Consider the following 23,982-nt stretch of genomic DNA (forward strand, 5'->3'; position numbering starts at 1 on the left):
CAAATGGATACAAGTGCTTGTTGGTGTTGTAAGCCACTACACTAGACTACGTTTATATAGAGCTCAGTAAGGAAGAAATAAACCGAAATAGACAAAACAAACTAACTTTATTATAAAAAATAAAAATGATTGATAATGTGGTGAAAAAGTTTAAGGTCTTTCATTGGGGGGCCGTGCCGGGAGTGCGGCCATGAATAGAAGGCTAGACTGTTGTGAAAAGTGAAGGGCTACATATTCAAATAAAAGCATGCATGAAAATGATTCCCATACTAGAAATTCTTAAACTGGTTCAGCTAGCCCTGCGACATGCCATCACAAAAACCTTCTAAAATAAACCTTCAATTGACAATAAGTCTAACCCTTATAAATTACTAGAGTGATACTAGGCATCCTATTACACATAATCCTTATAATTTTATGTCAAACAAAAAATAATAATTAAGATATTTTGGGTTCAAATTACCACTAAGGTAATTTTAAACAATGTTACATTATTTAATATTTTTTTATTGATTGCAAAGTTTGACATATCCACCATTTTATTACATTATTTTCATATACTCTCTATACTTGCATACTTTTAATCAAAAATCAATAATTATGTTATCAATTAAATATGTAAAGTTCAAGTTTTTACTTTTTATAGTTAAAAATTATATATCAAAGATATGTTTATGGATTAAATACTAGATAAAGTTTAATATTTATTAAATTTGATATGCATGTTAATTAAAAATATAGAGAACATGTTGGATTTTTTAAATATTATTTTAATAAAAATTATTAAGTAGTGTAACATTACTTATTTAATATCAAATATAACTTGCATCTAATCCATTTATCTATTATTAATTGAAATGGCGTTAATCACAATGATTATCAAAGTTAGTTTATAAGTTTTTTATACCAAAATTTCTAATAATCTCAGCATATTTCAAATGACGATATCTTTGATCACTATGTATCCAATTCTCTGTTTCTCCACTCCACAGCTCAATGATATCAAAAAGATTTGAATCTCCTAACTTTTGGATCCACACCACCAGATTGATTCTAACTGCTGTGCCACCATGAATTGAATTGCTTTTATTGTAAAGTAAACTTCAAATGAAATGAGTGGTCTTGTTTGTGGGTCATTTTTGTTGCTACCTAAGGTACAACGCTACTTTTATGTAGCTAGGTTCATTATTTGAGAGAACTTGATATCCAAAAAAAAAAAAAAAATTATTAGAGAGAACTTTTGGGTGTTAATTGAGTCGTCAACCTTTTGAATGGATATTTTTCTATTGAAAATCAATATTGTGACACAAAGAGAAATGGCCGGCCTTATACACTTGTCGTCGTTGCATAAAGTAAGTGTGTCAACACTACTGATTATCAAAAAAACAAGAAAGGAGTGTGTCAACACTACTCAAAAGTGCTCCAGAGGATATTCTTAATTAGTTGATCATTTTCTTAACTAAAAGAGTTCGTCTCTTATTATATGCATATTTAAATAACTAACACTACTGCCTTGCAAAGATTTGAATGCTCTTTTGATACCAATCCCATTTTTGTACCATAGCCAAGATCCTTTAAGTTGTTTGGTATACTACAAAACGGGCTTCCTTTCTTTATACTTGGTATTGGTTTTCTGGATCATGAGCAGTGAGCACGTTTGTTTTATTTATTAAAAGAAAAGGAATCCGTTATCAATTGGATAGGGTTTTTTTTTTTTTTTTTTTTTTTTTGGGCTATGTAAATATGTAATTGGGAATCATTGATGGTAGAGTATCAATTGTCACAAAAAAATCCATACTAATCGAGTAATGTGGTGGAACTGGCATATATTGACCAACAAGGAAAATCCTTTTTCTCTTGCCTCGTCATATATACATCTTCCTGATTATCATAAAATTTAATGAGCAATACAGTTCTTTTACGACTACATTATTTATCACTATTTTTGCCACAATTAAATGAAGTGATTAACTATGAGTGGTGATCAATTATTTTTACATTGATCTAATTATTTTTCTCCACTACTCATAATTGACCACCTAAGAATTGTGATAATAGTTGTGGCATCAATTTTCCTTGAACTTTTCCTTACCAATAATAATAGGGTCTGCTAGCTACGGTAGATGCCAGAATACATCAAGAAGATAGAGCAGAAAGCTCCTAGAAGAATGAAGAGTTTTGGCCGGCATGCATATCTATTTCTAAATTCCTTGATTTTGTACCAAATAGACAGAGACCGTGTCACGTGAAGTTAATTGTCTTATTGTTATTGCAAGGACAAAATGCTTGGCCTACCTGTCCCATTTAGCTAAACAGACTTAACCATCTGTATTATCCCACTAAATGAAGTAGCGTTTAAAGACATGACATCTTCATGACATGCTTGCCCTACTTGTTCTGTATAGTTAAAACATGCTTAACCATTTCTTTTATCCCATTAAATGAAGCAGGAGATGACATGTGTAAGCACATAATCAATGCTGGTGGTGGGGGCGCATCCATTGAGCTAAACTGTGATAAAGATGGAATTAAAAACCAATTATCAAGAGTTAGATTCACTACTTATAGGACATAGTGTCTTACAATTTTTGAACAAGTAATATTAAGTTCAAACCTTATCTCTACCAAATCATGGTGGGGAGTGTTGCGGTAAGTGCTCATTTGCATCGCTATCAATTCTTGGGTTTGAGACAAAATTAAGACCCAAGGCCACATGCCAATGTGGGATGTTTGTGTTTGATCCTACTAAGTAGGAAGTGACTAACGCCATGATCCTACCTTTTTTATTTAGCAAAAAATAATTAAATACATAAATAAAACCTTTTTATTACCCCCTCCTTTCATTTAAAATTTTAAAATTCCACAAACTTGACCTCACTCATTAATTGTAATTTTAAATCTAAATGTAAATGGGAGCCCTAGCACACTAGCAGAGCCAGAGGGCAGGTTGGCGATTGCACCCCGACCTCCGCAAAAATTCCTGGATAATATGTAGTATTTTAAGTGTATAAGGACATTTACCCTTGCACAAATTCAAAAAACCTCTATGTTTTAAGTGAAAAATAATTATAGGCTCCTATACTTTTGACTTTTCCTAGGGTCCCATTTAAAAACAATTGTCACATCTGTCTCAATTAATTTTCTCCATTCACCGCAAGTCAAGTAGCTAAAGAGTGGGTCTCACATAATATTAATAAATAATGAAGTCTGTTTTTTGATTAAATAAAAAACGAACCCATTTATCCGTTCTAATTAGCTCAAAAAGTCCATTGTCATCAAATGATAAAAGATCTTAGATTTGAACTTATTGTCTACTTATAGGCCAAGAATCAAGAATGTATTGACTCCTTAGTTAAATTAACCAATTAATTAGTCAAGTGAATTAATTAAGTCAATTTAACATACAATACGCGTGGTAGAACAAACAAATCACCAAATAACTAAATGCATCAGAAATTAAATTTGACATGGGGTGATTTGTTTATGAATGGGAAAAATGACTGAGGCAAAAACTCACTGGGTGAATTTAAGGTCACCACTCTTAAGAATCCACTATTATCAAAATAAGCGGTTACAAGTAAATGAATCATAGTCTTATACCAACTTACAGTTGAACCTTTACCCCCATACACAATTGGACTTGTAATATACTGACAATCTCTCCTTTTAGTACACGGCTCCTAGTATGTGACTAACCAATCGATTCGCGGATCCCATTACGCAGCTTACACACCAACTTGAAAAAGATGTTGGCTGCAAAGTTCTTCAGTTCATTCACACGATGAAGATCAAAAAGCTCATTGGTTACAAAACCCTACGACATATAAACGCAGTAGCTTTGTTAAGAGAAATATGAACTAGGGCAAATTGTCTCCGATCACAATTTGAGTGAATAATCACTTTGCATCAAGTTGCGTCACCTTAGACTGCCCTTAAAATAATTCTTATATATGTCTAGGGTTGTGAGAAAAGAAACCCTACACAAATATAGCTTGGATATGCGTGAAAAATAAATTTGAAAATATGATTTTCGTAATTCTCGATAGATAGGTTATCTGTCGAGTTGCTGTTGAGCATTGGGCTAAAAACTCTTTTTAAACCTTGATAGATACAATCTGTCAAGTTATCTGTCGAGTTTTAAAATACAACACTTTTTCATATGATTCTTGAACAGGTTTGCATGGCTTTAACTCTTGACTTGAACAATACGTTACTTGAAGACTTAAACCATCCTAAATCTACCCAAATACAAGTAAAGTGCATTTTGTCAAAGGATTAGCCAATTCTAAATTACATATATTCATAACAAGTTTCACATATGTCATAACAATCTTCCCTTTTTGAAAATCCGTGACAAAACCACAATAAACAAATGAAATATGAGAGAAGTCATAAATTACTCAACTCATACTCACTTGTTGAATACAATAAAATCTAATCCTAACACAAACTCTTGAAAAACTTTGCAAGAAGAGAGTTCACGACATGATAGATTTTGACAACCTGTATTTCTGAAACACTTTAAACAAAACTCATCATGGCATCTTAGTGTGAAACAGAAAATAAAAGATTACATACATAAGAAAATTTTGTATAAAGAAAGAAAAGAAACAACACATGGAGAGATAGGTGAAACATGATAACAACATCATCAAGTATATATATAAAAAATAAATACAATGTTTGCTATCTCTAAGTGGTCACAAGACCTGTGCACAAAAAGATAATGTATCTAAAGAGAAAAGAAAAGATACATAAATCCTTACTACATCCCTAAAAAAACACACTCCCCCTAGCAAAAAGGTCATATGCTAACTCTCCTCCTAAGTAAATGACTACTCTCATACCCAAAACTACTCTCCCTTTTTGTCACGAATAACAAAGGGCAAGTCACTAAGAAGCAGTCATCTCCTTATCACAAGAAGAGCATCATCATCCCCATCATCATCATCATCATCGAAGCCATCATCATCATCCTCATCCTCATCCTCTGAAGCCTGTGGAGATGGAGAGGGAGAAGCAACGAAGCCACCAAGGCGAGCCTGACGACATGCAATACGACCCACACGAGTGTTAACCTTATACAACTCAGTAGTGAGAGTACTAAGGCTAGCATCCATGTGCTGAAACTGTGCCATGATCGCATCGAGCATCAATGGCACACATGATAGGGAAATGATTATACTCGGGATATGAGACAAAGGAGTGGCAAATAATCCTCGTGATAGGAGAAGGAAAGATAAGCTTATCATGAGTCACCGTATCCTTATAGACATCTACAAGGGAGAGAATGAAATGAAAGAGAAAGTCTATAGAAAGGTCCTCAATGAGGAACAACAAAAAGCGAGCACGAGGCTCAATAATGGAATTATAGTGAGACAAGGGATATAGAACAAATGTTATCACCATATTCAGGAACCTCGGACATTTTGCAAAACCTGAGCATGAGGTGTTTTGACGCTCACCCCATGTAAAAGGTGTCTCACAAAAGAGAGACAGAAGTTTGTCTTTGGACACAGTCCTCAGACATGGACATCCGGGGTAATTAGGATGCGATTCCCTTGGAACATGTAACACTTTGGAAATAAGTTCCAGAGTAACTACCAAACGAGTACCTCAAACAAAATTAATAAATTGAGGTATCAAAGAATCAAAACCGTGCATATTGAAGTAGAACTCCTGTATGATCATGGAGGGACAACTCACGGGCATCTCACATAGAGATTCCCAACCCCGCCTGTGTATGACAGTCAGAAGAGTAGTATTGGAGAAGTCCGATAAGATAACGTGGCATTCCGAATGAATGCCATGTTTGGAGAAATTCTCCGAGAATTCCTTACGGGCCTTCTCATCACGAAACCTGACATGAAGAGGAGTAGAATCAGAAGATAATGCCTTGGACGAAGAGGGCTCTGGGACGGAGTAGATTTGTGCTTGGGTGCCATTGCGCAAACTATCTCTGAGAGAGAGAGAGAGAGAGAGAGAGAGAGAGAGAGAGAGAAAGAGAGAGAGAGAAACAGAAAAGCACCAATCAACAGATGTACCAAAAGGAATGAAAATAAGGTATGCATGCATGAGTAATGCATGATCATGTGACGTACAACAAAATAAACATCATGGGTTTAGCCCAATCCAATCCTACTAGTACACAATATTTAGACATATAAAACACACATCTAAATGCATGAAATATTGTGAAAATGCAAATGTAATGAAATGTATGAGCATATAACATCATATAAGCAAAACCCAACCCAAAAATTTCGCAAAATACTCAAAGATTTTCAAAGACCCCAAAAAAATTTCAAAAACACAAAACCTAGACCTAAATGCAAGAAATGCATGAAGAATGAGAGAAAGAAGGATCATACCAGAGAAGAAATGATCACTCTAGGCCGAAAATCAAATGGGTTTGAGGTTTAGAGAGAGAGAAAAGTGTTTGAGAGGTGAAAGGGCAGGTTCCAGTCGAGAGAGATCGAAGAAAATGAGATCTGAAAATGAATTAATTAAGAATGTATTGACCCCTTAGGTAAATTAACCAATTAATTAATTCAGTGAATTAATTGAGTCAATTTAACATGCAATATGCGTGGTAACACAAACAAATCACCAAGAAACTAAATGCAACAAAAATTAAATTTGACACCGGTGATTTGTTTACAAATGGGGAAAACCACCAAGGCAAAATCCCACTGGGTGAATTTAAGGTCACCACTCCCGAGAATCCACTATTATAAAAAAAAAAACGGTTATAAGTAAAAAAAATCTTAGTACCTTATACCAATCTACAGTTAAACCCTTATCCCAATACATAATTGGATTTGTAATGTAGTGATAATCTCTCCTTTTAATGCTCGACTTTTAGTACGTGACTAACCAATCAATGCGCGGATTCCAGTATGCGGCTTACACACCAACTTAAGAAAGATATTGGCTACAAAGTTCTTCAGTTCATCCACACGATGAAGATCAGGAAACTCCTTGGTTACAAAACCTTATGACATACAAACGCAACAGCTTCTTCAAGAGAAATATGAACTAGGGAAAATTGCCTCCGGTCACAATTTGAGAATAATCAATTTGCATCAAGTTGCGTCACCTTAGACGACCCTTAAAATAATCCTTATATATGTCTAGGGTTGCAATAAAAGAAACTTTACACAAATAGCTTGGATATGCGTGAAAAAAATATCTGAAAATCTGATTTTCGTAATCCTCTATAGATAGGTTATCTGTCAAGCTGCTGTCGAGTATTAGGCTAAAAACTCCTTTTAAAGCTCGATAGATACAATCTGTCTAGTTTTAAAATAGAACACTTCTTCAATTGATTCTTGAACAGATTTGCATAACTTTAACTCTTGACTTGAACAATCTATTGCTTGAAGACTTAAACCATCCTAGATTTACTCAAATATAAGTAAAATGCATTTTATCAAAAGATTAGCCAATTCTAAATGATATATGTTCATAACAAGTTCCACATATGTCCTAACATTTACATAAAAAATTGATTGGTGTTTTAGTGTAATAATAAGAGCAAGCATTATAAAATAGATATCTTAAGTTGAAATCAAATCATGTCTTTTTTTGAAAGGGAAATCAAATCATGTCTAACAAAATAAATAAATAAAACCTACTTTTAAGTGATTGTACTCTATGTTGCACTAAAAGGGCGCCTCCACTTAAACTTTTCTTCCGGCTCTTCACTTTTTTACAATTTCGAACTTTGATTTTTTCTATAAGCACAAATTTAACCACTTCACATAATAAAAAAAGAAATGTTGAATTTTACATCATGTTTTAAAAGCATTCATGATTTTTAGTTACATATACCACTTTACAGGTATATTGTTATATGTTTTTAAAACTTTTGCATTAATTTATTCTAAGTATTCAAATTACATGTTTAAACTTAATATATTTTGATTATCCTCATAATTTGATTGTTGTTAACTATGAATTGATTATTTTTCTTTTATATATATTTTTTGCAACTCTTTTTTTATTATTAAATTTATGAATTGATTATTTTAAGTAATAAAAATATTAATCAATATTTTTCAAATTAGATTAAATTTAATATAATTTTTAATCTTGCCCCAAAAAAGTTGGAATCCTAACTTCATCACTGAATAGGATTGTTCTAATAATTAATGATGCAGTTAATCGGTAGTGCAACCTTGTCCACAAATACCTACAAAACTAGAAAGTCTTGAGAGGCCCTAGAGGGTGTGTTGACGGGGGACCTGTGATGCGTAAGTTAGTGAAGAACTTTTCTAGACAAAAGAACTTTTTAAGGACTTGTGTTGTAGAGTAACGTGATCATACCATTCTTGAGGACCTCAATTACCTTTTTATGCTTCTTTGGGCAATGGATTGCTCTACCATTGTAATGTGGTTTTTTAAAAATATTTAAATTACTACGTCCCGGCCCCTTTTGTTTTTGATATATATCTCATTCTAATAGGGATGAACATGTATTTTGTATCAAATGATATCATGTCAGCGATATTAAAATTCAATAAATGTAAGACATGTTAACAAATAATAACTACCTCACTAACAAATAAAAAAAATATGTTAGTGGATAGTTATTTTTATACACATGTCTTTCATTTATTGAATTTTGATATGACTGATGTGATATCATTTGATACAAAATATTTTTTCTATAGGGATAGAATCCAAATATCTCAATGGTGGTAAGTGGAATTTATGAGATTTCCATATGGATAATTGGCAGACTTTGTTGCTTTCCCACTCAAGAAAGCTTGGCCAGGCTGAGTTTTTGGCGCCTCAACTGAGTTTCCACATCACTATCTAAGTTTCCACGTTACTAAAGATGTATTTAGTTCGATGAAAATTGATTTCTAGAAAATATTTTCCATATTTATGGATGTTTAGGGCAACTGAAAATTATTTTCTTGTTGGCCGTAAAATAAAGGCACCTATGGCGAAAATTGATGTAGGCTTACATATTCCATAAACCATTTTCTTTTTATGATTTTTTTATCTAAAATTTTCTTTTTATTATTAGAGCATCCACATTAATAGAGCCATAAATTTAGCAATTTGGCTCCACAATACAATAAAATAATATATCTACTACAGTAAACAATTCATTTATTTATTATCTATTCTTCACTATCTTCAAGCACTCATGGCACCACCACCACCACCACCACCTGTGTGAAACTCCTATGGGAAGAAGAACCAAAAAGTCAGTAACCCCAAATCAGCCACAACACAAACACAAACCCAGCAACCCCAAACCTAGCATGGGACATGGGTCGATGATGGGACTTGGGTCAGTGGCGATGGCTTGGGTCATCGATGGCTAATTGAAGAGAGAGCTTGGGTGAGGAAGATGGATGAATCAAAGCTGGCTTTAATGGATGAAGGGGTGAGAGTGGAGAAAGAGAGGTGAGAAGTATGAGATTGTGACTGGAATAGAGGAAAAAATGAGAGGTGAGAGTGGAGAATGACTGGAATAGAGGAAAAAAAAGAAAGAGAGAAAAATAAATAAATATTATTTTAATGAGAGAGATAATAAAATATATTATTTGATTTTAGCTTTTGAGCTACAGTGCACAGCCATAGATGGTTGTGCAATGTAGCTGAGTAGGTAAAATTTTAACCTAACCACCACCAATGTGTAACACTTTTTGTATATGGTGGTGCTAAAATAGTAATTTAGTTTTTTAGCACCACCAATACTAATGCTCTGCTCTTATATATGTGCTTGACAAATATGCAATGATTCATTGTAAGCAGACTACCTATTTGCAAACTCACCTTACAAAGATCCTAAACACTAGAAAGCAAATACAATAACAAGATGGAAGTCTATGTGAGTATTTTGTGATGTGAGATGGGAATCTCCTTGAGAAATGAGTCTCTTATCTATGCATGAGAAATCTGATGGTTATTGACGACTACTCATTCGGCATCCTATTAAGGACATATTTTATGTAATTGGCTAATCCTTTAACAAAATGTACTTTACTTGTAATTGGATAGATTTAGGATGAGATTAGTACTTCAAGAAACATGTTGTTCAAGCCAAGTATTAAAGCCATAAAGATTGGATCAAGAAACAAGTGAAGAAAAGCTGTTCATTAAAGCTCGACAAAAACCCCGACAAAAGCCTATCTATCGAGACTTAATGAAGAAATTTCGACAAAAGCTGAATCTGTCAAGATCTAAGAAATCAGAATTTTCAGATCTAAATTTCGGCCCATGCTGAAATATTTGTGTAGAGTTTCTTTTCTCACAACCCTAGACATATATAAGGCTTATTTTAAAGGCTGTCATAGTGTGTATGCACATAGAGAACATATGAAAAAGTGATCGAGTGTCTATTCTCTCTGCAAGAAGTTACTGCGTCTTTTGCGCTATAGGGTTTTGTAACCAAGTACTTCTTGATCTTCATTGTTAATGAAGTGAAGAACTTTGCAGCCAACAATTTTCTTCAAGTTGTTGAGTTAATCATGTGTTGGGATCCGTGCATCATTGGTTAATCACGTATTGGGATTCGTGCAAAAAGGGTGGAGTTCATATATTAAAGAGTTCAGAGGTTCTGAAGCAGTAGAAGGTTTCTGCTGTAAGTTCATCTACGGGAATTATGGAGTTTAGGGACAAAAGTTTTTGATGAAGTAAATGTTCGTCAGTTGTAGTGAGTTCGTCCAGATAGAACCGGGCACTCTCCTGCATCACAGTGGAAGTAAGAGCTCGCTAAAATGGTCACCGGTGTGGTGCCTGCCACAACGCCTCTGATGCCAAAGTCAGTACCAAGGAATTCTTATAACAATAGGTCAGAATAACTCAGTATAGCTTGTGATTATGTGAGTACCTCTTGTTGGCGATGTGAGGACTTTATATATGTTCCTCTGGATTCTAGCCGTTGTGACATTAATACCTTTCTTAGTAACGCTTCTTGCTGAGTAATGGATTTTTAATATGCCCTCAACGGTCTATTCAGTTGGTGTTGTAACTGCCTGAGGCATTATTGGTGGCATTAAATGATCCTGGTATCCTCTTCGGAGATGTGGATACCTGCTTTGGTTTGTCTAAGGGAGTGGTATCATCTGCAGTATTGAACTCGTCTGTAGTTGATTTCGTTAGTCCCATCAGATGCCCCCGGATTCTATGGTTGCCATGACATGTCATGTCGACCATAGAATACGAAAGGTTTATTGGATTGCAGGCGACTCTTGGGGTTTTGTGCCGCATTAAAAGCGCAGTGGCGGCGCCATACTGGTCGTGGCCACATGGCGCCTTATGGTTGGTGCGGTTACTGTTCCCATTGTATGACCCTTGGATTTCCTGCTGACTTTCGGTTTTTCTGGGCTTTGTTTAAAAACTTCATCTTTTCTCCTCTTTTCTTTTCATCTTTTCAAATTTCCTATCATTGCTCTGAATTTCTCTTTCTTTGGGATTTTTCTGTAAGCCGGTGCGAGGCAGAGTTTCCTACGTTCTCCACTTGAGGTATGTCCCTTTCTTCTTCTTCTGATTCTTCTCTTTTGCAGTCATATATCGTGGTGAATTTCTGATATCCTCTTTCTTCCTTGTCTGTGTTTGGTTTCTGGGATTTTAAATTTTTTTTTTTTTTTTTAGGATTTGTATTTTGGTCTAGCTTCTTTGGTTTTTCCATGGTTGGTAGTTCTGAGGTTTGGACAGCTTGCCCCTCAATCTCTTTCCTTTTTGCGCATTTAGGAGGGTCTCTAGGGGTTTTTCCAAATCTTGAGGATTTCATTTTTGAGAGTAACAGTCTGAGCGTTGCTTTGGCCGATCTGTTGCCTTTGCTTCGTCAGTCCATCGATTGGTTCGAGAACTTGGTGAGAGAGCGGGTGAGGATGTCCGAGGTTAGGTCTAGTGAGCTCGAGACTAAGTTGTCGTCTAGTGACGACCCAATGGAAGGAGATACAGCCGTTTCCACTCTTCGAGAGGTTAGGGCTTTCCACGCCCTCAAAGAGGTGTGTGGGCTGGATGCTGAGACATTAGGTAGATTTAGGGATAGGTTCCGATTCCCGGAGTGGGTTAGGGTCCGTCTGCCCAATGAGGAAGATCGGGCATGTCATTTCTTTCCTGGGGAGGTCTGCTTTTATGAATTTGCCTTCGTCTGTGGGCTGAAGTTTCATGTTCACCCTTTTTTTATGGAGCTGTTAGACCGCTTCGGTATTGCTCTAGGATAGCTCATGCCCAACTCTTGGAGGATAGTGGTCAACTGTATGGAGATATGGCTGGCCGCTACGGACGGTGGTGAGCTTAAAGTAGATGAGCTCATCTATTTGTACCGTTTGAAGGAGTCCAAGGAATATGGGTACTATGAGTTGGTTCCCTGGGAAAGGAGAACTAGGATCGTCCGGAGTTTACCTTCGTCTTTTAGGTAATGGAAGTCCAGGTTTTTCTTTGTATCTAGGGACGACTTTGAGACTTCCTCTGGAAGAATTTGGGGTGAACTCCCGAGGTTACCTCGTCGATAGGGAACCCCGACCTTAGGTGCGTCATTATTTCCTTTCATTATTTGAGTTTTATGGTGTTTGCTTCTTTGGTCTCTAATTCTTCCGTCCATTGTCTTATGTAGTCAAGAAACGCCCCAAGCTTAAGAGCAGGTACAAAGAGCGAGTGGAAAAAGCGATTGAATACGCGAAGACAATCTAGGATTGGGACAATCTAGTGGACCCGAGGACTCTCTCCTTCCATTGTCTTGGCCCAGAGCCATCTGCCTTCGTCTTGCGCAATCTCAAAATCGAGGGAAAAAAGAGTAAGTAGATGTTCCGTCAGTATTGGGTTTTCTTGCATGTTTTTTCTTGTTCTCTTCCATTTTAACAAGTTTTTTCCTCTTGCAGAAATGACGACGAGGTTCAACAAGGATATGTATGATAAGATGAGGGCCAAGAAGGACGAGCCATTGTCCAATCTCGGGAAGAAGGTGGTACGCGTCACAAGGAAGGGTCCCCCCCATCACTTCAGCTGCTTCAGTTACTCACCTCGTTTCTGGTAAAGAGACGATGAGGTCGGCTTCCCTTGCCGCCTCAATTGAAGAAATCCCTACCCCTGCTTCTAAAAGGCAGCGTGTGTCTGATAAGGAGAAGGAGAAGGTTGATTCTCACTCATCTACTATCTGGGACAATGAGAAACTGGCAGTGGATAGGGCTCATGAGGTCGTGACTGCAGAGGACTTGAAGACCTTCTTGGGCTCATCCACAAAGGAGCTGGTGGGTTGTCATCTCCACAAGCTTGTCCAGGTAACGCTCTTGTGCCAGTTTTATTTCTTCTTTGTGTTTTTTTTTACGTTATTCTGAGGTTCAATCCCCTTGCGTGTTTTTTAGGTGTTGGGGAAGAGCATTCATCTTTCCTCGGAGTATCTCGCTCAGGAGGCTAAGGTCGAGTTTGTGCTGTCACGAATAAAGGCCTTGGAGGTGGAGAACTCAAAGTTGAAGAAAGAGTTGATAACCTCTATGGGCAAAGTCAACCTCGCTAAAGAAAAGGCCAAGATACTCAGTGATGACCTCAAGACTGAACGGCAATTGGTCTTGGAGAAGGACGAGCAACTTGTGGCCGCTAGGGAGAGGGTTAAGGGCATCACTGCTAGGGCATTGAAGGCTTCCAGCAAACTGAGGAGTACAACTCTGGGCTCTTCAGTTGGTACTTCAAGGGGTTTGAACTGTTGAGGAGATACTTAATCAAGCACCCATCTGGAGTAGACCTGGAGACGCTGGACATGGAAGAGGTAGACAAGGAGATTACTGCTGACGAGGCTGCCCAGCCTTTGGCCCCCGAGTCCGACGTCCCCGTGAATGCTCCTATTACTGACGATGTTGCCGCTGATGCCTGAATCTGGAACTTATGAAAATTCCTTTCTTTTTTTTTTTTGGGTGCCCTTTGTGTTTTGGGCTCAAATTTTAGAACAATTTTATTTTAACCTATCTTGAGAACACTATTTTTGGTCCAGTGTTTCAGGACCTTTAGATGAAAAAGTGATGGTGAATGCCCGTTATTATTTTTCTTTGGCTTTTATAACTGTGTACTTACTTGCATTTGCAGCTGCGCAATTGTGTTATCCTCATGATATGTTGCATCCGTCTGCGCTTTTTAGCCGACTTTTATTCGCGATTAATCTTGCTTCCGGGGGTTTTGCCCCGCGTTTTTTGTTTTTCTGTTGTGACTTGCACCTTTCCAAGGATCTCCTGACTTCATCAGTAATATACATCCATCTAGGTGGAATCTTATTACTTGGTTATTTTTGAGATTATCCTTAGGCTCCATCAGTAATGTACATCCGTCTGGGCGGAATCTTATTACTTGGCCATTTTGAGATAATCTTTTCGCTCCATCAGTAATGTACATCTGTTTAGGCGGAATCTTATCACTTAGCCTTTTTGAGATAATCTTTTGGCTCCGTCAGTAATGTACATCCGTCTAGGCGGAATCTTATTACTTAGCCTTTTTTATTTTTGTAACTTACATCTGTGACCAGACCTGTTTACACGAAGACATTAGATGAATAGTGCTTTTATTAATTTGAAGAATGGATACATTAATTTGTTACATCCTTTGGTGGTACTTCTTCAAGTGCTCAATGTTCCATGGTCGAGGGAGCCTTTGTTCGTCTAAGGTTTCCAAGTGATAGCTGTCTTGCCTGGAATAATGGACGACTCGGTATGGTCCTTCCCATGTGAGGTCGAGTTTTCCTTGGGCAGAGTCTTTAGTCGTTGTAGTGACCTTGTGCAGGACGAGGTCGCTTATATCAAGTCGTCTAAGTTTCACCCTCCCGTTGTAGTATTCGGCCATCTTCTGCTTGTACTTTGTTATCATGTTAGAAGCTTTGTCTCTTATTTCATCAAGGCAGTCCAGGTTGATTCATAACTGGTCGTCATTATTTCCTTTGTGGAATGCCTCTCGCCTGATGCTGGCCACTCCCACCTCAACCGGGATTACTGCTTCAGTGCTGTAAGTAAGCCTGAAAGGGGTTTCACCCGTCAGAGTTCTCGCCGTGGTTTTGTAAGCCCATAAGACATTGGGCAATTCTTCTGGCCATACACCCTTCGCGTCGTCTAGCTTGGCTTTAATTATCTTGAGCAGTGTTCGATTCGTCACCTCCGTCTGTCCATTCGCCTGTAGATGCCCTGAGGATGAGAATTGGTTCCTGATGCCCTAGGCCCGAGCCGAAGTCCCTAAAGCCTTGGCTATTGAAATATCGCCCATTATTTGATATGATCGTCCTTGGGATCTTGAACTTGTAAATTATATTCTTCCACACGAAGCTTCGGATTCTTGCTTCGGTGATGGTTGCTATCGCTTCTTCTTCAACCCATTTTGTGAAGTAATCAATTGTAACCAATAGGAATCTTACCTGACCTTTACCTGGGGGTAGTGGGCCGACGATGTCAATTCCCCATTGTGCGAATGGCCATAGGGATGATATCGTCGACAGTCTCTCTGTTGGAAGTCGTTGGACATTCCTGAATCTCTGACACTTGTCACAACTTTTGACGAGCTCCACTGCGTCAACTTGCATAGTTGGCCAGAAATAACCTCTTCGAATGACTTTGCTTACCAGGGATCTAGGGCCAGCATGGTCTCCATAAATTTCTTCGTGTATTTCTTCCAGGATGTATCTGGCTTCTTCTTTGTCGACACACTTCAAGTAAGGCATGGAATAGCTCCTCTTGTATAAGTTGTCATTTAGGATCGTGAACCTGGTTGCTCTTTGCTTGATCTTCTTGGCCTCCTTGGCTTCCTAAGGGAGGTGTCCGTCTTGGAGGAAAGACATGATCGGTGTCATCCAGTTGTTTACGCCCTGGATTGCAAATGTTAGGACTTCTTCGATGCTGGGGCGTTTTTGGATCTCCATGCTTAGCTTCGTGCCTGTTGGCTCTTCCTCTAACGAGGCCATTTTTGCAATCTCGTCCGTTGCTACATTCTGGCCTTTTGGGATCTGCACGAACTCCAATTTATTAAACTCCCCGGCTAGATGTTTCGTCTACTTGAGGTATTTCTGCATTCTTTCCTCCTACGCTTCATACTCCTCTTTGATCTGCCCTATTACTAACTTCGAGTCGCTCTAGACGAGCAGGTTTTTTGTTCCGAGTGCCTTCCCAAGTCTTAGCCCCGTCAATATTCCTTCGTACTCTTCTTCGTTGTTGGTGGCTGGAAACTTCAGTTGAACTCCGTACCTGAGCTTTTCTCTGCCAGGGGTGACTGTGATGACCCCTACTCCCTCCCTCTTTTGAGCTGATGAGCCATCAGTCTAGATTGTCCATTGTCCTGTCTCGTCATTGCAGTCGTCATCTTCTGGAAGGGTGAATTCGGCAATGAAGTCTGCCAGAGCTTGGCCTTGATGATTGTTCTGGGATGGTACTCAATGTCGAATTGGTTGAGTTCGATTGCCCACTGGACCATGCTCCCTACTGCCTCAGGTTTGTTTATGGACTTCCTAATTGGTTGGTCCGTCATCACCAGGATGGGATGTGCTTCGAAGTACGGCCATAGCTTCCGTGAAGCCACTATTGAAGCAAATGCAATCTTCTCAATCCTGGGATACCTGGCTTCTGCTCCTTGAAGAGCTTGACTGATGTAGTAAACTGGGAGCTGCTTCTTGTCCTCCTCTCAAATTAGGGTTGCGCTAACGGCTGTGGCTGATGCCTTCAGGTATAAATAAAGATTTTCTCACTCCTTCGATGGACTTAAGAGGGGTGGATCGCTAAAGTAACATTTGAGTTCCTGAAATGCTGCTTCACATTTGTCAGTCCAGGAAAAAGCTTGCTTCAAGGTCTTGAAAAAGGGTAAGCATTTATCCGTTGCTTTGGAGACGAACCTATTGAGTGTGGCAATCCTCCCTGTGAGCTTTTGGACTTCTTTGACGGTCTTTGATGATGTCATGTTGAGTATTGCTTGTACCTTCTCTGGATTTGCTTCTATCCCTCTCTAGGACACTATGAATCCCAAGAATTTTCCCAAAACTACCCCGAAAACACACTTACTAGGATTTAACTTCTTCTGATATTTTCTGAGGGTGGTAAACGTCTCTTTCAAGTCATCCAGATGCATCAGTTCCTTTTTACTCTTGACGAGCATATCGTCTACATACACCTCCATGTTTTTGTCAATCTGCTTACTGAACATCTTGTTTACTAGCCTTTGGTACGTTGCCCCTGCATTCTTCAGTCCAAAGGGCATCACCCTATAGCAATGGAGCCCTTGGCTTGTGATGAAAGTAGTTTTTTCTTGATCTTCCTCAGCCATCTTTATCTGGTTGTATCCTGAAAAAGCATCCATGAACGTCAGTAGCTTATGCCCGGCCGTAGAATCTACCAGCTAGTCTATCCTAAGTAGAGGGAAACTGTCCTTTGGGCAAGCCTTGTTCAGGTCCATGAAATCCACACACATTCTCCATTTTTCATTTGCTTTTTTCACTAGTACGACGTTGGCCAGCCACTCAGGATAGTAAACTTCCCGAATCAAGCCTGCTTGCAACAGCTTATTAACTTCATCAATGATCGCTTGGTTTCGTTCGGGGGCAAAGACTCATCATCTTTGTTGGACGGGCTTTTTCCCAGGATCCACGTTCAGCTTGTGTTGGACGACTTTAGGTGATATACCGGGCATATCCTCGTGACTCCACGCGAAGACATCTATGTTTTCCCTGAGGAATTGAATGAGTTTTGTCCTTATCTCGGGGCTTAAGGTTGTTCTTATCCTCGTCATCTTGGCTGCTTCTCCTTCAACTAGTTCCAATGCTTTCAAGGCTTCTACTTTGTCTTCTTTTTCCTCCTCAATTGTCCACGTATGGTTTTCCTTTGCAGCCAGCAAAGCCTGGTAGCATTCCCTGGCTAAGACCTGATCTCCCTTCACCTCGCCGACACTGTCCTCAGTTGAGAATTTCACTTTTAGGCTGTAGGTGGATGTAGTCGTCTTCCACCGGTTAAGTGTAGGCCTTCCAATGATTACATTATAAGAGAAGGGGCAATCTACCACCAGGAAGTCCAATTGATGGGTCAGCTGCCTCGGGTAGGTCCTTACTGTGACTTTTAACATCACTATGCCCTTAGGGTATACCCTGTCCCCGCTGAAGCTGACAAGGAGGGAGTCAAATGGATGCAATCTCCCGGGATCTAGCTTCAACTACTAGAAGGCCGGTAAGTACATGACGTCTGCGGAGCTACCGTTGTCTACAAGGATCCTCTTGGTATTGAACCCTTCAATTGTGAGCATTATAACCAAGGGGTCATTATCTGGCTGCTTCACTCCCCTAGCACCCTCTTCACTGAAAGACATGTCTTGGTTCGTCCGTCTTCTGCTTGAATGGGGGTGCCATATGGACGCTATTCACTTGTCTCTGGCATGCTTTCTTGAGGGATTTGAATGATCCTCCCGCGAGCAGCCCCCCTGCGATCGTACTTATCTCCCCGATCACATCCTTGGTTGGTTGGGATGGACGATTCTCATTTTTGGATGAGGACTCGTGCTAGCTCTTACTACCATCCCTGAACTTGCTGGATTCTCCTTTCTTCACATACTTCTGCAATTTTCCTTTTTGTATCAGCTCCTCTATTTGCCCTTTCAGGTCTTGGCAATTCTTCGTGTAGTGGCCATGATCCTTGTGGGTCCTTGTGGAACCGACAGTATTTGTTCTTGTCACGTACGTTAGGGGACGAATGTAAGGGTCTCGGCCACTGGAGGTAGTGTTTGTCCTTAATTTGCGTCAAAATTTTGTCAATAGACATAATTAGAAGGGTGAATTTTACCATTCGTGGAGCTTTTTCGTCCTTTCGTTTGTCTCTGTCACTTCCTCGATGGCCTGGGCGCTCCCTTTTTTGCCCCTGCATTTGTCTTCCTTCCTTCCCTCTTTTCTTGGCCTTCCTTCGTCCACTATGGCTGCCAATGCATCTTCTGTGTTCATGTACTTTTGCGCCTTTAGGAGCATTTCCACCATCGTCTTAGGCAGATTCTTCACCAGCAAGACTACAAAATCTCTAGATTTTAGCCTTGCCTTAAATGTCGTCAGCTGTACCTTGTCGTTAGCATCGTCCACTTCTAGGGTTTCTCGAGTGAAGCGTTTCATGTACGACCGCAAGGTCTCTTTCTCCCCTTGCTTAATAGTGAGTAGGTGATCCGCTGGTCTTTTAGGACATTGCCCTCCGACAAAATGGCGCAGGAAGGAGCTACTTAACTGTTCGAAGCTATCAATGGATGAAGTGGGCAATCTCGTGAACCACTCTCTTGCAGCACCTCTGAGTGTGGTAGTGAAGGAATGACACATTATTTCACTAGGGGCTGTTGGAGGCCCAATGTCATTTTGAAAGTATTAAGGTGATCCTAGGGGTCCTTGAGCCTATTAAAAGGCTCAAGCTGAGGCAACCGAAACTTCACCGGCATTGGTCGCTTCAAGACTGTAATGGTGAAAGGAGAATTTGTTGCCCTGACCATTATATCCAGGCTCCGATCTGTCTTCTCCTTAATGGCATTTCTCAGCTCGTCCATCTCTTTCCTTATTTCTTGAAGAAGATCAAAACTTTGCTTGTCTGGAGTAATGGTCCTTTATTGGTCACTTCTCCCATGGCTGTCTCCCTCATCCTCTTGGACAGCTTTGGACCGGTTCTCTTTTGGCTGAAGTCTTTGTCTCATCTCTTGATTTTGCCTGGTGAGCTCTTCAACAGTGGCCGCAAGAGCTTGGACTTGCTGAGCCAAGGCCGCTGAATCTTGATTGGACTCCATCTGGATATTGAATTTGGTAGAACCTATGTTTTCGAACCGTAGTACGAAAATGTCGTTCCCCACAGACGGTGCCAAACTGATGAAGCAAAGTTTCGTCAGTTGTAGTGAGTTTGTCCAGATAGGGCCGGGCGCTCTCCTGCGTCATAGTGGAAGTAAGAGTTCGCTATAATGGTCACCGGTGTGGTGCCTACCACAACGCCTCCGATGCCAAAGTCAGTACCAAGGAATTCTTATAACAATAGGTCAGAATAACTCAGTATCGCTTGTGATTATGTGTGTACCTCCTGTTGGCGATGTGAGGACTTTATATATGTTCCTCTGGATTCTAGCCTTTATGACATTAATGCCTTTCTTGGTAACGCTTCTTGCTGAGTAATGGGTTTCTAATATGCCCTCAACGATTTATTCAGCTGGTGTTGTAACTGCCTGAGGCATTATTGGTGGCATTGAATGATCTTGGTATCCTTGTCGGTGACGTGGATACTTGCTTTGGATCATCTAAGGGAGTGGTATCGTCTGCAGTATTGAACTCGTCTATAGTTGATTTCGTCAGTCCCATTAGTTTTGTACTAGATCTAAAACTTTTCTTTATTATAGTGGATTGTTTTTCGAGAAGGTTTCCCCTCATCTTTTTTACTAAGAAACTAGTTTGTTTCATTGGTTTTCCTGGGTCATCATATCTTGTCTTATTTACTATTCTGCTATACATGATATTGACATGATATTGATGTTTGTTTGTTTTAACAAGGTTTATTCATAATAAATTTAATTAATAACTTGAGTTTAAAACTTGTTAATTCTATCAATCGGGGTCTAAATTTCCCAACACATCAATTTCCTTATATTTTTACATATATTTCGATAACACTTAATGACTTTAAAAATAGTTGTCAATTGTGGACCTTGTCTAAGGACTAGACGAGGTAATGATCTTTGCAAAGATGAGAGAGAATGCATTGTAGTGGTGTCAGCCAATGGTTCTTGAATAACTAAGTCAGAAAGCTTCTCAATATCTCTTAGAGAATAAGAATGTAATTCTGTATATTTTGGATGTGCGTACTTTTCTCCCAATATTTGATGGTTTATTTATAGCCTATTTTTGTGTAGCTTTTGGGTGCCTTTAATGACCCTTCTAGCTGCTTGAGTAATGTATATCTGAGTACAAATGGAGATTTAATTGGCTCATAATTGTTTTTCTAACCGTTGTAATCCAGCGGTTACAAATTTATTTACTTCAATGTGATCATTGTTGTAACCTCGTCCATTGGCTCGACGCCCGTGTATTATTCTACTCTCAACACTTTTTCGCAACATAAACTTTTACTAATTCGCTCAAAGCTTGACGCCCGTGTATTATTGGTATACCACGTGATTTATCCAAATAAAAATCAATATTTTTTAAATTGTTTGGATTCTTTTGAATTGGCAATGTTTGGTTTATGATCACAATGTGCTAACAACTTGTTCTGCACAAAGCGTGGCTTATGAATAGAGGAAGATACAACCAATGATGGAAGACAGAAGAGATTGTGTACAAGTGAGTCAACTACCTTTGATCTAACGGTGGTGGCTGCAAGGCAGCATCGCCAAGAGCCATGAATTCATTAAGTTGGAACTGCCGGGGAATTGAGAATCGTCGGACAGATTGAGCGTTGCATGATTTAGTGCAACGATATAATCCCAAAATTGTCTTCTTAATGGAGACGAGGTAGGTGTCAAGAAAATGGAAAGAATCCAAACTAGGATAGGACTCCAGAATGGCATAATTATATCCAGTGAAGGAAGGAATGGGGGGCTTGCCCTGTTGTGGGAAAGAGAATTGGATGTTGAACTTAAAAGCTACTCAAGGAACCATATTGATGCTATAGTTATAGATTCAAAGTTGAGTTTAAAATGGAGAATCATGGGTTTTTATGGAAACCCAAACACAAACCACAGAAGGGAAGCTTAGAACCTTCTCCAACTACTAAACAGCCAGTATCAGATGCCGTGGGTCTGCTTGGGAGATTTTAATGAGATTCTATATGCATAAGAGAAAAGTGGTGGACTAGAAAGATCCCAACAACAGATGGATGGTTTCAAAAGAGTGGTAAATGCTTGTGGCTTCCATGACCTGGGTTTTGAAGGGCCTGAATTTACCTGGTGCAACCATAGAATTGGAGATGGAAGAATAAAACTAAGATTGGATCGGGTTTTTGCAACGTCAGAATGGAGACAACACTATAGCCAAGCCAGGGTAATTCATGTTGTGGACTCAACCTTAGATGATAGTGCATTAGTCCTAACAGATCAACAATACCCCTAAAGGCACAAACAAAAACGTTTGCACTTTGAAGCAGTATGAACCAGGTATGAAAAATGTCGAGAAATTGTCTAAGAAACTTGGAGAAACCAGATGGGTGTCAACTCTCAATCTGAGTTAATTGGAGGTTTAAAGGAGTGCACTGAAACACTAACAAAGTGGAGTCAAAACAACCTAGTGTTTTATGCAAAGAAGATCAAAGAAAAAAGGAAGTTACTCCAAGAGGCCGTTCAAGCAAATTGAGATGGAAGTAAGGGGGATGAGATTGACTCCTTGAGAAAAGAGATCAATGAGCTTCTTGATGAGGAGGAAATTAGATGGAACCAAAGATCGAGAGTCGATTGGCTGAAGTTGGGGGATAGAAATACACAATATTTTCACCATAGAGCTTCACAAAGAAAGAGGAAAAATGAAATCAGGGGGTTGTGGGACAAGGAAAGAAGATGGTGTGAAGACATAGGGGATATAGCCAATATTGCTATTGATTACTTCACAGAATTGTTTACGACATCCTCTCCAACAAAAGCAGTGGAGGTTGCAGAGACTGTTCAAAGTTGCATTAAGGAAGAGATGAATGAGCAACTGACAAAAGAATTTCGGAAAGAAGAGATCATCCAAGCCATCAGTCAAATGCACCCGACAAAAGCTCCAGGCCCTGACGGTATGTCTGCTATGTTTTACCAAAAATACTGGGACATAATTGGAGATGATGTTTGTAATATAATTTTGAATACTCTCAATGCTAATGCATCTCTAGCTGATCTAAAAAATACAAATATTGTTCTTATCCCCAAAAGAAACAGGCCAACAAAGATGAGTGAATTTCGACCCATTAGCTTATGTAATGTGTCATATAAAATCATATGAAAGGTCTTAGCCAATATACTAAAGCCAATCCTTAATTCCATCATATCAGAAAACCAAACTGCATTTGTGCCAGGAAGACTCATAACTAATAATGTTCTTGTTGCTTTTGAAATTATGCACTACTTGAAGAAAAAAAGGAATGGAAATGAGGGTTTTATGGCTGTAAAACTTGACATGAGTAAGGCTTACGACCGAGTGGAATGGGTCTTTCTTGAAAAAATTATGGAAAAAATGGGGTTCAATAACAAATGGATTAGCTTGATGATGAATTGCATTTCTTCTGTATCTTATTATGTTCTAATCAATGGTGTGATCCATGGTAATATAATCCTAACTAGGGGTCTACGCCAGGGTGATCCCTTATCCCCATATCTCTTCCTTTTGTGTACAAAAGGTCTCACAGGCTTGATTGTGGAGGCAGCAAGACATAAGAGGCTCATCGGGATATCCATTTGCAGAGGAAGTCCATCCATAACCCACCTACTCTTTGTCGATGATAGTGTGATATATTGTAAAGCATCTGGGAAAGAAAGCAAAGAACTCCAGACCATCTTCCAAAAGTATGAAAAGGCAACGGGCCAGAAGATAAATACATAAAAGTCCTCAATTTTCTTTAGTCAAAACATTGTTGAAGACACCAAGAAAGAAGTTAGGGAGATTCTGGGGGCAATGCAATGCAAGATACCCAATCGAAGAAATATCTAGGCCTCCCATCTTTAATTGGAAGATCAAAGAAACAAGTATTTGCCAAGATAAAGGAAAGAGTGGGGAAGAAAATGTCAGGCTGGAAAGAAAAGCTTCTCTCTGTTGGAGGAAGGGAAATTTCGATAAAGGCTGCAGTTCAAGCGGTGCTGACCTACTCAATAGGGTGTTTTCTTCTTCCAAAGGGCCTATGTGAAGAAATTGAAGTGATGATGAGGAATTTCTAGTAGGGGCAGTGGAACAATGAGTCAAAAATGGCATGGGTTGGATGGTCTAAAATGTGTAAATCTAAGCTTGAAGGAGGTATGGGTTTCTGAGATCTTCAAGCTTTTAACCTTGCCATGCTAGCAAAGCAAGGATGACGAATGCTATTCAATCCCTCATCACTA

The 23,982-nt window shown here is 39.1% G+C and overlaps 1 protein-coding gene across 1 annotated transcript; it reads right to left on the reverse strand.

Annotated features, from left to right (window-relative positions):
• Nucleotides 1-14,865: 14,865 nt before the first annotated feature.
• LOC142620446 (uncharacterized) lies at nt 14,866-15,661 on the reverse strand. The gene is made up of 2 exons (XM_075793808.1): nt 15,359-15,661; nt 14,866-15,120 (listed from the first exon to the last, which is right to left on the reverse strand). Exons 1-2 carry the CDS (start codon nt 15,659-15,661, stop codon nt 14,866-14,868), a joined length of 558 nt encoding a protein of 185 aa, XP_075649923.1.
• Nucleotides 15,662-23,982: the final 8,321 nt, after the last annotated feature.

Source organism: Castanea sativa, chromosome 12, assembly GCF_040712315.1.
Source record: "Castanea sativa cultivar Marrone di Chiusa Pesio chromosome 12, ASM4071231v1".
NCBI classification, from domain to species: domain Eukaryota; kingdom Viridiplantae; phylum Streptophyta; class Magnoliopsida; order Fagales; family Fagaceae; genus Castanea; species Castanea sativa.

Coding starts and splice junctions, on each gene's coding strand:
- LOC142620446 (XM_075793808.1), bottom strand. CDS start 15,661: ATGCCTTACTTGAAGTGTGTCGACAAAGAAGAAGCCAGATACATCCTG. Junction 15,121..15,358: donor TACCCCCAGGTAAAGGTCAG/GTAAGATTCCTA, acceptor GGGCATCTACAG/GCGAATGGACAGACGGAGGT.